General features: G+C 43.7%; 1 protein-coding gene across 13 annotated transcripts in view; it reads right to left on the bottom strand.

The window, feature by feature from the left end:
* SERGEF (secretion regulating guanine nucleotide exchange factor) overlaps positions 1-14,505 on the bottom strand; it is a 235,620-nt gene that overhangs the window by 38,437 nt on the left and 182,678 nt on the right. The window contains exon 11 of one of the 13 annotated variants that reach the window (XM_077963146.1): positions 237-316. The exons of the other annotated variants lie outside the window; for them this stretch is intronic. Within the exon in view, the coding sequence (XP_077819272.1) occupies positions 276-316 (41 nt within the window). The 3' untranslated portion in view covers positions 237-275. The remainder of the gene's footprint in view (positions 1-236; positions 317-14,505) is intronic. 13 annotated transcript variants of the gene reach the window in all.

Raw genomic sequence — 14,505 nt, 5'->3', positions numbered from 1 at the left:
TAGAGAACACAAAGTAAGCTCCAAATACAGCAAGAGCTACTAAAAGCATTTCTCCCCACAGTGTAGTCACCATATCCCAGAAGAGAAATTTTGAAGAGGAAGAGAAAGACAATGAAACAGGAAGAATTAGAGTTCGGTGAGAAGGCTCTGAAATCTGTAGTGTGTGTTCAGATCCTAGCCTATTGTTCTGTTGGTAAGCATTGTAACAGTTTTGGAGCTGGAGCACAATCTCCTACCTGCCTTGGGTGCCCTCAGAAATTCCTTGGCATCACCTCCTACTCTTCAGTTACCTCCCCCCGCATCACTGAATCTTGCCCTACAGAAAAACAGATTTGGGAAATGATCCTCAGGTCTAACTCAGTGTCACAAACTTCCAGATAACAAAGGTATTAGGCCAGGGTCAAAGGATGAGTGACAAGGAAATGAGTTTTCTGTAATGCTGGCTATTGATCAGAGACTCCTAGACACTGAATCTGAATTTTTTCCCACTGGATAAAGATGTAGACTTGTTGACCATTAGTTTGCTTCAAAAAGTAGAAGAGCTTTTTGTGTAAGAAATGTCTGTGAACATTCTCTTAAAGGAAAACATAGCAGCTCTAAGTTCTTCAAGAATAAGACAAGCCTTGAGTGAAAAAGACCTGTGATGCAGCAAGAAGGGGCTGACTCCTAGATGAAACAGAACCCTATTCTGCATGGATGGTGTCACCTGCAGCTGCAAGTTCCGCTAGGGAGCTAGGGGCTAGTGAAGGCAGACTTGAGATACCCCATATCTACTGTGTGCTCTCAAAACATGTCTGTATCCTTGAGTAAGTTGGGAAGTTGATGTAATCTTACATGCGTGTGTGTTATAGGTATGAGTGTGTGTTTCTGGCCTCTTTCTACCAATCCACAGATTCTCATTGCATTTCCTCCAGTTTCCTTCAAGAACTTTCTCTTTAAGCTTGTAAGCTGGGACACATTCATATGAGTTCCACAGATGGCCTGCACCGGCAGCAGGAGTCTTTCTGAGAAGAGCCTTGGAATAGTGAGCGGAGCCGTGGCTGACCAGCCCTGCCGTGTGGATCCAGCTGGAGTCAGCTGGGCTCTACTCCACACAGCGCACGGCTGTCGCCTGCTCACTTCAAGTGGAGGATCTGGCACTTATTTTAGGTCCTTATAAATAATACATTTTGTCATCTCGATTCTTCAAGGCCTTCTTTTAAGCTATTTTTTCCTCTTTGGGAAAACCGCTTTTACTCTACAAGACAGAGTTGTTCATAAATCAAGAGGAGTTCCTAGTGACCAAAGCCTAAGTTCCTGACTTCAGAAGAAGTGGGCAGCCACCCAACCTGATTAGTCAAAGCCTCATACAAGAAGAGAATCTTATTTTAAGGATGAAAAGAAATGTCCAACATCTGATTCCTTCACCTCTGACCCAGGAAGTCCTAGTGCCTGAGCTTTAAATACCACATTCAACCCCTGCTTCCCCAAGAGTCCCTACAGGCTCATCATGGTCAGTAAAATACTGAGGTTCTTAGCATCTGTAAAATGGGAACAAGGCTTCCTGTGTATAATTGTCCAAGTGTCTGGCATAAAGTCAAGGTTCAGCCTGTGAGCTCCCGGTTCAGTCTTCTAGTCCCTTGCAACTCCCAAGAAGATGCATTTATACTTTGAAAAATTGTTCCTTTCTTCCTTCTTCACAACCATGAATCAATCACAGAGGAAGTGTTTACCAGTTAATACGGCACAAAGAAACCTAGTAGGACAGTGATAAAGTGCTGAACTGTGATCAGATAGACCACGGCTTGAAGCCTGGCTCTGCTACTTGTTATGTGACCTTGGGCAAGTTCCCTAATTGCTCCAGACTTCAATGTCCTAATCAATAAATGGGACAAACCACTAACTTCATAATCTCTTCCAAACTTTACTGTGCATAAAAATTGCCAGGGAATACTGCTAAAGTGCAGATTCTGATTCAGCAGGTCTTAGGTAGTACCTGAGGTTCTCCATTTCTAATTAGCGCCTTCCTCCCTGCCTCTGGTTTGTGGACCATCTTTTGACCAGAAAAGAAGAACATGAACAGTAAAGACATGTTGTAAGTTGTAAAGGGCTATGCCACCTTAAAGTCTGATTCATTAACCATTATCGTTTTATCTTAAAACACAAAGAAGACAATGAATTAATCCTTTATCCTTTATGGGTAAGCAAAATAGTGATTATTTATCTAGTAAAATAACAGGAGCTGGCCGGGCGCGGTGGCTCAAGCCTGTAATCCCAGCACTTTGGGAGGCCGAGACGGGCGGATCACGAGGTCAGGAGATCGAGACCATCCTGGCTAACACAGTGAAACCCCGTCTCTACTAAAAAATACAAAAAACTAGCCGGACGAGGTGGCGGGTGCCTGTAGTCCCAGCTACTCGGGAAGCTGAGGCAGGAGAATGGCGTAAACCCGGGAGGCGGAGCTTGCAGTGAGCTGAGATCCGGCCACTGCACTCCAGCCTGGGCGACAGAGCAAGACTCTGTCTCAAAAAAAAAAAAAAAAAAAAAAAAAAAAAAAAAAACAGGAGCTGGGGAAAACCGGTTGTCACCAATCCTCTCCCCATACCACCCCCAAAAAATTCAACAACTACTAACCAACAAAGTGCAACACTCCTCCTATCAGCTGGCTGATGTAAAAAAGTAAATATACAAACAAAATCCCTAATAGAGCTTAAAACTATTTCAGATGAAAACTTTTAGGGTTAACAATGTAAACTACACTGATCCTCAAAAAAGCATTGTTTTAAGACCAAGTGTTTATGACTAAACTGAAGTGTTGGTTTTGAGTGTAAAAGCAGATTTGGGTAGGTTGAAAAAGAAAAAAAAAAAAAAACAAAAAAACACATAAACATTGAGTTCCTGAGATTAGTTTGATGGAGGAGGAGAGGAAATTGATGACAGAATTTAATGGAATGGAAGAAGGAAGCAAGTGACAAGGACTGTGAAAAGGGCTTTCCTGCTTCTTGGAACAATCCTATACTCCAAGGCCACTTCCTTGGTGACACCTTTCCTGACAGCCCCAGATAGAGGTGATTCCTGCTCTTGTTGCCAAAGCACTAATACCCACCTCTCTATCCATCCTGGGGCCAGTGCTTATCACAGTACGCTGAACACTCACATTGATCTCCAATCCCTTAAGGTCAAGGACCACATCCTATTTATATTCTCAGCCTGGCATAGTGCCCTGGCACATATTAGGCACTCAGTGAATAATGCTGATTGAATGCATGAAGTAGGGGATGTTGAAGAAAAAGTTAATGACCTTTCTTCAGGGTTTACCTTTCTGGAGCTATTCATTCATATATACATTCACTTGGTGTCTTAGTACATTTTGTGCTGCTATAACAGAATAGCACAGACTGGATAATTTATAAATAATAGACTTTTATTGGTTTATAGTTCTGGAGGTTGAGATGTCTAATATCAAAGTGCCAGCATCTGGTGAGAGCCTTCCTGATGCATCATAACATGGTAGATGGCAAGAAAGTGAGAGAGAGGAAGGGCCGGAGGGGGAGAGAGAGAGAGAGAGAACGCATGTACATGCAAGAGTGAGTAAGTCGGGATGAACCCACTCCCTCGATAACAGCATTAGTCCATTCGTAAGGGCAGACCTAAACACCTCTTACAGGTCCCACCTCTCAATGCTGTTGTAATGACCAAGTGTTAACATGAATTTTGGAGGGGACAAACATTCAAACCATAGCACTTAGTAAGCACACATTTTCTAAGTGTGAGTACTCAGACCATTTACCAGTTTTCAGTGTATTTCAGTCTGAGAAATAATTCAAATTTTCTTTATCTCAAGACTGTAAACTTAATAATATGTAATAAGTAAATACGTATAAACTTTTAGCATCTTCCCAAAGTACTTTTCTATTTTTGCGGTAAATTGAATATATAATTTTCCTATTTTAAAACAAGGAAACAGGTCCAGGAAAAAAATTATCTAAGGCAGAGTCTTAAACTTTAGGTAAATAAAAATCACTTGGTGCACTTGTCAAAAATACAAGTTCATGTCACCTACCTCCAGAGATTCTGATTCAGTAGGATGAGATGAAGCCCAGAAATCCACATTTTAATACTCCCCAGGTGATTCTGACACAAGTGGTCTACAGACCTGGGGCAAGACCCCTATACAATTAAAGTCCAGTCCAGAGCCCTCCTTCAGGCTGGGTGCCTGGCCTATTCTGGAGGTCAGCATGGGGTGCAGATTGTCTCAGGGCTTTGGTTTCAAACCTAGAGTCATAGGATGGGAGACAAGTCACATGTATGGCACCTTCATGGGGCCTGGTGGCAAAGCCAAAACCAGAAAATGATGGCAGTGCCAAGAGCCCATGAGTAAAATCATGAAGCCAGAATGGTAGCTGGCAAATGGATCCCATTTCTGAGGACTTAAGAGCTGGAAGGTCGGGTTCTGGAAAAGAACTAGGCCTTCCTACGGAAGAGGAACAACAACAACAATTGCAAAGAGGCTCATTTGGGGAAATACTGGAGGTGTCTGATATATTTATCTTGGCTCTACACCCCTTCTTTTCCACTTTGAGACAGCTTACCAAATGGAGCCCAGTGAGAATTCAGTAAAGAACAGTAACTAAAGACAGGATAAGTTTCCCTCTTGTCTGTCTTCCACATTCAAGTCCTGCTGACTAGACCTCTATGTTCTCTCCCATCAGCCCCTTCTTCATTAGCCCACTGCCAAAGCCCTAATTAAAGATCTTGTGCATTACCTTTCATCTGAACTGTAAAAACATTCCAAGGCTCTCCCTGACTCTGGCTTCTCCTTCAAACTACCTCCCCTAGAAAGCCTCATTAATCTTTCCGGAGCATAGATTTCATCATAGAATGTAAAACGTCCACTATATTTGAAGCAAGAAGATCTGGTTCTGGCCCCAGCTCCAGCACCATCATTTACTAGGTGTCTGACCTTGGGTTAGTAACTTCCCCTTTTGGGATTCTGTCATTATGTGTGAGATGGTGATATGGTTTGGCTGTGTCCCCATCCAACTCTCATCTTGAATTCCCATGTGTTGTGGGAGGGACCTGGTAGGAGGTAACTGAATCATGGGGGCAAATCATTCTCGTGCTGTTGTTGTGATAGTGAATAAGTTTCATGAGATCTGTTGGTTTTAAAAAGAGGCATTCCCCTGCACAAGCTCTCTCATTTTATGCCTGCTACCATCCACATAACATGTGAGTTGCTCATCTTTGCCTTCCGCCATGACTGTGAGGCCTCCCCAGCCACATGGAACTGTAAGTCCAATTAAACCTCTTTCTTTGGTAAATTGCTCAGTTTCAGGTATGTGTTTATTAGCAGTGTGAAAACGAACTAATACAGTAAATTGGGACTAGTAGAGTAGGGTGCTGCTGAAAAGATACCCAAAAGAGTGGAAGTGACTTTGGAAGTGGGTAGCAGGCAGAGGTTGGAACAGTTTGGAGGGCTCAGAAGAAGACAGGAAAATGTGGGAAAGTGTGAAACTCCCTAGAGACTTCTTGGAGACTTGTTGGATGGCTATGATCAAAATGCTGATAATGATATGGACATGAAATACAGGCTGAGGTGGTCTCAGATGGAGATGAAGAATTTGTTGGAAACTGGAGCAAAAGTGACTCTTGTTATGTTTTAACAAAGAGACTGGCAGCATTTTGCCCCTGCCCTAGAGATTTGTGAAACAAAAGAGATGATTTAGGGTATCTGGTGGAAGAAATTTCTAAGCAGCAAAGCATTCAAGAGGTGACTTGGGTGTTGTTAAAAGCATTCAGCTTTATAAGGGAAGCAGAGCATAAAAGTTTGGAAAATGCCTAACATTTTCCAGCCTGACAGTGCACTACAAAAGAAAATCAAGCCAGCTGCAGAAATTTGCATATGTAACGAGGAGCCGAATGTTAATCCCCAAGACAATGGGAAAAATGTCTCCAGGGCATGTCAGAACAGCCCCATCCATCACAGGTCTGGAGGCCTAGGAGGAAAATATTATTTTGTGGGCCATGCCCAGGGTACCTGTGCTGTGTGCAGCCTACGGACTTGGTGCTCTGAGTCAGCCCTGGCTGAAAGGGGCCAATGTAGAGCTTGGACTCTGGCTTCAGAGGGTGCAAACCTCAAGCCTTGGCAGTTTCCACATGGTGTTGAGCCTGTGAATGCACAGAAGTCAAGAACTGGGGTTTGGGAATCTTCCTTTAGATTTCAGAAGTATATAGAAAAGCTTGGATGCCCAGGCAGAAGTTTGCTGTAGGGGTGGGGTCCTCATGGAGAACCTCTGCTAGGGCAGTGCAGAAGGAAAACGTGGGGTGGGAGCCCCCACACAGAATCCCTACTAGGGCACTGCCCAGTGGAGCTGTGAGAAGAGGACCATCATCCTCCAGACCCCAGAATGGTAGATCCAATGACAGCTTGCACCATGTGCTTGGAAAAGCTGCAGACACTCAACCCCAGTCCGTGAAAATAGCCAAAAGGAAGGCGGTACCCTGCAAAGCCACAGGGGTGGAGCTGCCCAAGACTATGGGAACCTACCTCTTGCATCAGTGTGTCCTGGATGTGAGACACAGTGTCAAAAGAGATCATTTTGGAGCTTTAAGATTTGACTGCCCTGCTGGATTTTGGACTTCCATGGAGCCTGTAGCCCCTTTGTTTTGGCCAATTTCTTCCATTTGGAAAGACTGTATTTATGCAATGCCTGTACCCGCATTGTACCTAGGAAGTAACTAATTTGCTTTTGATTTTACAGACTCATAGGCAGAAGGGACTTGCCTTGTCTCAGATGAGACTTTGGACTGTGAACTTCTGAGTTAATGCTGAAATCAGTTAAGACTTTGGGAGGACTGTTGGGAAGGCATGATTGGTTTTGAAATGTGAGGAAACATGAGATTTGGGAGGGGCTGGGTGGAATGATATGGTTTAGCTCTGTGTCCCCATCCAAATCTCATCTTGAATTCTCACGTGTTGTGAGAAGGACCTGGTGGGAGGTAATTGAATCATGGGGTCAAGTCTTTCCCATGCTGTTCTCATGATGGTGAATAAGTCTCATAAGATCTGATGGTTTGAAAAAAAGACATTCCCCTGCACAAGCTCTCTCATTTTTTGCCTGTCTACCATACACATAAGATGTGAGGTGCTCCTCCTTGCCTTCCGCCATGATTGTGAGACTTCCTCAGTCACATGAAACTGTTAAGTCCAACTAAACCTCCTTCTTTTGTAAATTGCTCAGTCTCGGATATATCTTTATCAGCAGCATGAAAACGGACTAATACAGATGGAGTGCTGAACTGGGTTATATCCAAAATCCTTTCCAACTCTAGGATTTTTCCAACTCACACCTGCTTAAAAACTTATTAAACTTATTAAGTTTTTACTTATTAAACTTAATAAGTTTTTAAGCAGGCATCTTAGTGCCCATAGAATTAAATATATAAATGCCTTACCCTGGAAATCTGAGGAAGAGGCCCTCTGTGATGATCTGATCCCAACCCTTTTTAAGCCTCTTCCCCTTAGCCAAACTGAAGTATTCCTACTTTCCTAAACAAGCCTGAAGTTTTTTGCTTCCTCAATGCGTTTGTCATTATTTTATCTTAGAAATCCTACTACACCTATTTCAATGTGTATGATTCCTGCCTTTTTGAGGTCCAAATCACATGGATCTCCTTTACATTTTTCTCTTTGTGCCCACAGGCTAAAAACAAACTTTTTCTGCTCTGATCCCTCTAGTACTTCTCTCAGCTGGTATTTCAGTTCCCCTTGGCCTGGTTCACACATCTTTTGTCAGCTCCTTGAGAGCAGAGCCTGTGTATGTCTCCTACCCACTTAGCACAGGGCCTTGCACAGAGAATCATTTGACAAATAATTGGATAAATGTTGGAAAGTGGATGATCCCATTTTAGTTAGGTCCTGAATTTCAGTGGCAGCCAAGGCGGAGAACAGCACACACTGGACAAATATTATTAATAGTTTTCAGTCTGATAAAACAAGAAATACAAATCTGTGTTACAGTGAATGACTTTTTCTTGAAATCAACCCCAAGGATACAAGCCATAAAAAGATGCTACCAAGCTTGGCAGTGTAGTATGTGCACACTGTTCATTAAGGCCTAAGATGATTTTCGTTGCCAATAACAGTTTGGGCTGAGGTGCTCAACTTGATGGCTGAGGATGACTGTAAGCTCCAGGCAGTCGCATGGCACAGAGCACAATCCACAGAGCACATCCTCATAGCCACAATGGCTCAGTTTAAATTCGGAGCCCTAGGGTTGTGGTAAGAGGCAGACTTCCTACATATATGATGTACTTAGAAAGGATTTCCTCCTCTGACACTCCTACCCCTGTATCTGGACTGTCTCTGCTTCTCTGTCCACCTGGGTCATAGTCAAGCATGTATATGTTTTATCTCCCTAACTACACCATCAATTCCTGCCTGGAAGGACCTGTATCTTATTCATTTTCCTATCTCCCTCATGCCTAGCATAAAACTTTGCTCATAGCAGATGTCAATAAATGTTCTCTGGATGGATGCTCAAATTTAGATCAAACTGACTCAAATCCCAATTAAAATCCCTAGTCAGGAAGACAAGATTTAATTTATTTTTTTTCCTACAAAAAGGACAATCTTGCTGTTTAATATAACCTAATACATTTTCTTCACAACTCTGAGACAGATGCAGGTTCTGTTTTTAGAAGGCATATCTGAAATGTTGTAAAGTATTGCTGATTTTGATATTTTATTCTGATTAAATTTGAGGCATATTAGAATTATAAATGATAACTGGGTTTGCTCTGAACTATTCATCACCCTATAATCCTAGGGTAGTAGAGTATGAAAGGCCTTAGAGAACAACCAGGTGGTTGTACAGCTGAGAGAATGAAAATTCGAGAGCTGGAATTAGAACCCAGGTTGGATGGTTGACTGGTTAGGTAGAGAGTTGATTAGTTTCTTTTCCTTGTTCATTTGTTCAGCAAACATCACTGAGCACATACCATGTGCCAAGTTTTGTGCTGGATGCTAGGGATACAGAGCTGGCAAAGACAATCACAGCCACCAGTGAGGTTACAGACTAATGGCTACTTCCTGATTCCTTAGCCCAGCACATTTTATCCTCTTCAAAAGAGCTTGACTTTCTGTTCAAAAGAGCTTCCTGGAAAAAAGGACCAATGTCCATTGGGCAAGAAGGCCTTGAGTTTGCTGGAGCACTACAGGTATATGGGCTAAGGGCATCCACTCAAGGTCTACTGGACTGGGCTTGCTTGAAAGCCTCATACTTTCATGCCTCCTTCATGAGAATATTTCTGAGGCTGCATCCAGACTCTATAGAAAATGGGGATTTGAATGGTTAGCATTCAATAGGACAGCTATTTGCTTTCCATCAACTAGACTACAGCTTTAAGACCTCTATTGCCTCCTGATGCCTAAGGATTAAGTCCAATACCCTCAACATGCCACACAAGGACCTTCATGGTACAATCAACAATGTAACACATCAGCGCATATCTCCTAAACACACCGTCTTGTTTTCTATTTCTTGAATATACTCCTTTCCTTAAGGATTCTGGGCCTTTTCAAGTGTTATTCCCTTTTTCTGGAATGCTCTCTTGCCTAATCCCCTTCTGAGGCACAGTTTCTCTATGAAACTTCCCCTTCCTTCCCCTATGAAAAGTAAGTCCCTTCCTTTGAAGTTCCCACCTTCCCTGGACTGTCCTTTGCCATTATACCACTCACTGAGATTCGCCTATCTACAGATTTACCTCCCCAGAGAGAAGGGGAGTCCGAAATAACAGAGCCCTATCTTATTCACCACCAGCAGAACACCAGCCACAGATAAGGTACTTGCTAAAAGACTGCTGAATGGATGAATTCTTTAGAAATAGCTCCCCTTTTCACTTCTCCAAGCTATCTTTTAGAGGTATAAGAACTAGCCTCTATAGTCCCTCAAATTTATGGAGGTACTTCCTGGCAGTCAGGTCTGTTACCTCTCAAATCTACCCACTGCCAGGTGATACCCTTCTCTTCTTCCTTACCATACCCCACACCCCAATCCCCAAGTTTTAGAGCTGAAACTAGGTATTAACTTGATCTATACTAATTGAGTACTTTTTTGTCTAACACAGGGTCTGGCTGAGAATAAGTGCTAAATAAATAAATATTTATTGAAAGCCAAATGAATGAGTTCCCCTAAACCTCATGTTGAAATTTGATCCCAATATTGGAGGTATAGGCCCTGATGGGCGATGTTTGGGTAAAGGGGGGTGGATCCCTAATGAATAGTTTGATGCCCTCTGTGGGGAGTGAGTTGTCACTCTATTAGTTCCTGCCAGAGCTACTTGTTAAAGAGAGCCTGGCACCTCCCCTCTCTCTTGCTTCCTGTCTCACCATCTCTGCACATGTTGTCTCCCCTTTTTCTTCTGTCATGAGTGGAAGCAGCCTGAGGCCTTCACCAGAAACCAAGGAGATGCCGGTGCCATGCTTCTTATATAGCCTGCAGAACTATAAACCAAGTAAACCTTTTTTTTTTTTTTTTCTTGAGACGGAGTCTCGCTCTGTTGCCTAGGCTGCAATACAGTGGCACTATCTCGGCTTACAGCAACCTCCGCTTCCTGGGTTCAAGTGATTCTCCTGCCTCAGCCTCCTGAGTAACTGGGATCACAGGCATGTGCTGCCACCATGCCCGGCTAATTTTTGTATTTTTAGTAGAGACGGTGTTTCACTATGTTGGTCAGGCTGGTCTTGAACTCCTGACCTTGTGATCCACCTGCCTCGGCCTCCCAAAGTGCTGGGATTACAGGCGTGAACCACCGTGCCTGGCCAATAAACCTCTTTCCTTTATAAATTAACCAGTCTTAGGTATTCCTTGATAGAAACACCAAACAGACGAAGATAGTAACCTTCAGGGCATGCACAGCACTAGAAGTCAGAAGACCTGTGTGCCATATGTGGCCTCTCATGAAGCACAACGTAACAACATGAAAGAGTCCAGGTAAAATGTCAAAGTAAGGGAAGCAACTCGTATTTGCCTTAGAGAAAGTGAGGAAAGAGGAAAGCTCTGTGGCTAGAGAGGCCAGGGTAGGCTTTAGCGGTCCAGAACACAGCTGTGGGGCAAATGTCAGGGGTGTGGTGCAGAATGCCAGGGAAGGATGATGTTTCCTGAACTGGCATAAAACTAAACAGGCAGTATCTGACAGAGAGACTTGAAGTGGCCTCTGGGCAGTAGGGATGAGTGTGATGGAGAGAGCTATGGAGAGGACTTAAGCATGACCTTAGCTTCCAAATGTATTTTGTGGGGTACAGTAGAAAGACCACTAGATTAGAAGTCAGAGGAGGAACTAGGGAAAGGAAACAAGTATTGACTGAGCACCTCCTCTATTCCAGGCTCTGTGCTGGGCAGTTTACACATGTCATCTTATTCAGCCCTTATCATCACCCTCCCAGGGAGATATTAATATTCTTATTTTATAGAGAAACTGGGGCTCAGATAGGGAAAGCTACTTTAGCACTCTGAGTTTCAGGATACTTATCTGTAAAATGGATAATAATAAAACCCCTCTCACAGGTCTAGTGTGAGAATGAAAATGAGATATAGTGTAAAGCACCTACTACCACGCCAGGTGCTTTGTAAATTCTACTCTAATTATTAATATCAATAACCATTTATAATAACTAGCTTGCACAAGGTCATACAGTTCATGAATGCCATTGTTGGGATGTAAATGCTGGATGGTGTTTTCATTATGTCAGGCTGCCCCTTAGAAGACCAGGATTTGAAAAACAGCTCTGCCAATAATTAGTTGGGTGACCTCAGACAAACTATTGCACCTTGCAGAGCCATGTTCTCTTAATCTGAATAAGATTAAGGGCCAAGAACCCTGCCCTCCAGAGCCCACAGGGAGGCTAGGCAGATAAAATAACTGGTAAATACAGAGCTTCATTGTGTGTACAAATGGAACTGTGATGACTATGTTGGATACCCTGAACAGTGACAAATGTCTTCAAGTTGGAATGATTCAGGTGTGCTAGATGGTGACATATGAAGCCAGAATTTTGCCTGAGGTGTCAAGGATTTTGCAGGTGGCAAGCAGCCTCTAGTTTACAATGACTATGCTTGCCCCAACAAAAGCCTAGTCTACATCCTCTTAGTGCTCCCCATGAAAATAAAAACATTGTGAACCTCCTAAGACACCATCAGAGACACGCTTTAGGATTTTATCCAACACATTAGAAAAATAATTCCTCATAAAATCCGCTTTAGTAAAGAGTTGGCATGGGAAAGGGACATAGTGAGAATTCTTCCAGGGGTCAGATTGCAAGAAACATGCCACTCTCGGCACCTGAAAGGATTTCTCTGTAATGAAGACTGAGTTCTTTGGGGAAACTTAAGCCGGGTGGGCTGTTTGCTGAGTGGGTGTCAGTCCTCAGGCAGGAACAGGACAGCGTGTCCCAGCCTACCCCAGGCTGCCAGTGAGCTGACACATGCCCTGAATTTGTGTTCTGTGGAGCAATGAATGTTCTCCCTGTGCAGAGCATGCAAACTCAAGCCATGTGCACACCATCCACACGCACACGCCACACGGCTGCCAGCTGATCAGAGGCTCCAAAGGTTTCTCCCCTGAGGTGTTGGCTCCTAGACTTAACTCATTTGACCCTTATACACACAAAACTCTGCAAGGAATTATAAACCTAATTTTATAGACTGGAAGAAGGAGGTTCAGAGAGCCACCTGCTTAATTTACATAGCTAGAAGAGGTGGAGCTGAGATTTAGCCTAGGTCCTTCTGACTTCAAGGACACATCTGTCCTTGGCAGATTTGCCTAAGGCAAACTTACTTTTCAAGACAGAAAGCAAAGCCAAGAATCAGAGAATCTTAGAGCTGTGATTCTCAGTCCACCATGGGAAGCAGTTCCTCTGTCCCACCTGACACATGGTCGTCTGGCCTCTGCTGGATCACCTGCCCTGACAGGGGCTCACCATCTGCTCCAGTTATAAGAAGTTCTTTGTTCCACTGACATAGAGAATGCCAGCTTCCCCTGAGTGCCTAAACTGGCATAAATATTTCGTCCCTCACTACATTGCATTTTAGATACACTAGAGGATATTCTAAAGGATACCAGCTCCCTTTTGTGATGGTAATCGCTGTTCCAAATTCATGTGGCTTGTGAGTTTAGATTTTCACAAGGCAAATGTTCTTAAAGCATGTATCTATTTCACATGGGTATTCACAGATCCTATCACATGGTGCCAGGGCTTGATGAGTCACACCTCTGCCCACCACCCCCCTTCCTGCCCACCAGTCCAGCTCTCCTCTGCTATTCTACAGAAGAACATGAAACCTCCTCTGACACTTCCCTCACCCTCACCTGCTCACCTGGACACAAAGAGTTGCTTTCAGGCAACAAACCAGAACACATAGCAGTGGTAGGGTGGGGCGGCTCAGAGTGCCCAGCTGAGCCCTGTTCAAAGTGGAGAACCGGCACTGATGTAGTTACTGTCTAGGGAGACTGCAAAAGAGAGGCCCCCAAAGACAGACTGAGGAGTTGCAGCTGCAGAGGAAGCCCCTGACAAACCAACCACGTGAACTCAACGACAGGTTCCCTTGATGAAAAGTCAGCCGCTCAGCAGCCTAGAGATTTAGTATTCTCTAAGATCATAAGAACAGCAAAGCCAGATGGGTTCTGGGGGTGTCGCTTCCAAACTACCATGGGTCCTTTCTGACTTGACATTGTGTCTACCACATAGTAGATATATATTAATAGCAAATATTTTAATAAATAAAAGCACACATGTCAAACACAAATATCTCACTCACAGATTTGGAAAAAACATCTCAAACAACACGCATCAATACCTAAATTGTTTCCCCTAAAGCAGCAGAGTCTCTCCCCAGACCGTTCCTATTCCTTCTCAGGCTGAATTCTCCCCTTTCACGATATTCTGGTAAGGAAATCGAACCACAAGGGTGGGAAGCAAACCATAAGTCCTCAGGCCAGCTACTAAACAAGCCTGCCCACCAGAGAAGCTGGATCTGGGTGAGATTGCTTGGGGCATTCTAAGGCCATTGTGGCCTACCCTTGGTGGCCATAGGCATGGAATATCCATACCCAGATGTCTGAAAGGCACCTCCAGTGCAGCGTGTTCAAATTCAGATCAGATCTTCCTATCCAAACCTGGTCACCTTCTACTTTTTTTACTTTTAGCTTAGTGAATGGCAGGGCCATTTCCACTCATGCACCCAGAAACCTGGGGCTTGTGCTTCACATCTTACCTTTCCTCACAGCTTCATTCAATCCACCATTAAGTCCTGCTAATTTTACCTGCTAAGTATCTCAAATCACGTTGTCCTTTTTATCTCCACTGTTACTTCTCTAGCTCTATCCAGCATGATTTCTTGCTGGGACCATTGCAAAAGCCTCCTTAACTGGTTTTGCCACACCCACTTTTGCACCCTCCATCCATTCTCAAAGTCATTGTTGGAAAGATCTTTTGTAAATGTCGAATTGAGCACAGTGCCCTTCCCA

This window comes from Macaca mulatta, chromosome 14 (genome assembly GCF_049350105.2).
Source record: "Macaca mulatta isolate MMU2019108-1 chromosome 14, T2T-MMU8v2.0, whole genome shotgun sequence".
NCBI classification, from domain to species: domain Eukaryota; kingdom Metazoa; phylum Chordata; class Mammalia; order Primates; family Cercopithecidae; genus Macaca; species Macaca mulatta.
The sequence above is the reverse complement of the archived record's forward strand: the minus strand, read 5'-3'. Positions and strand labels throughout refer to the sequence as shown.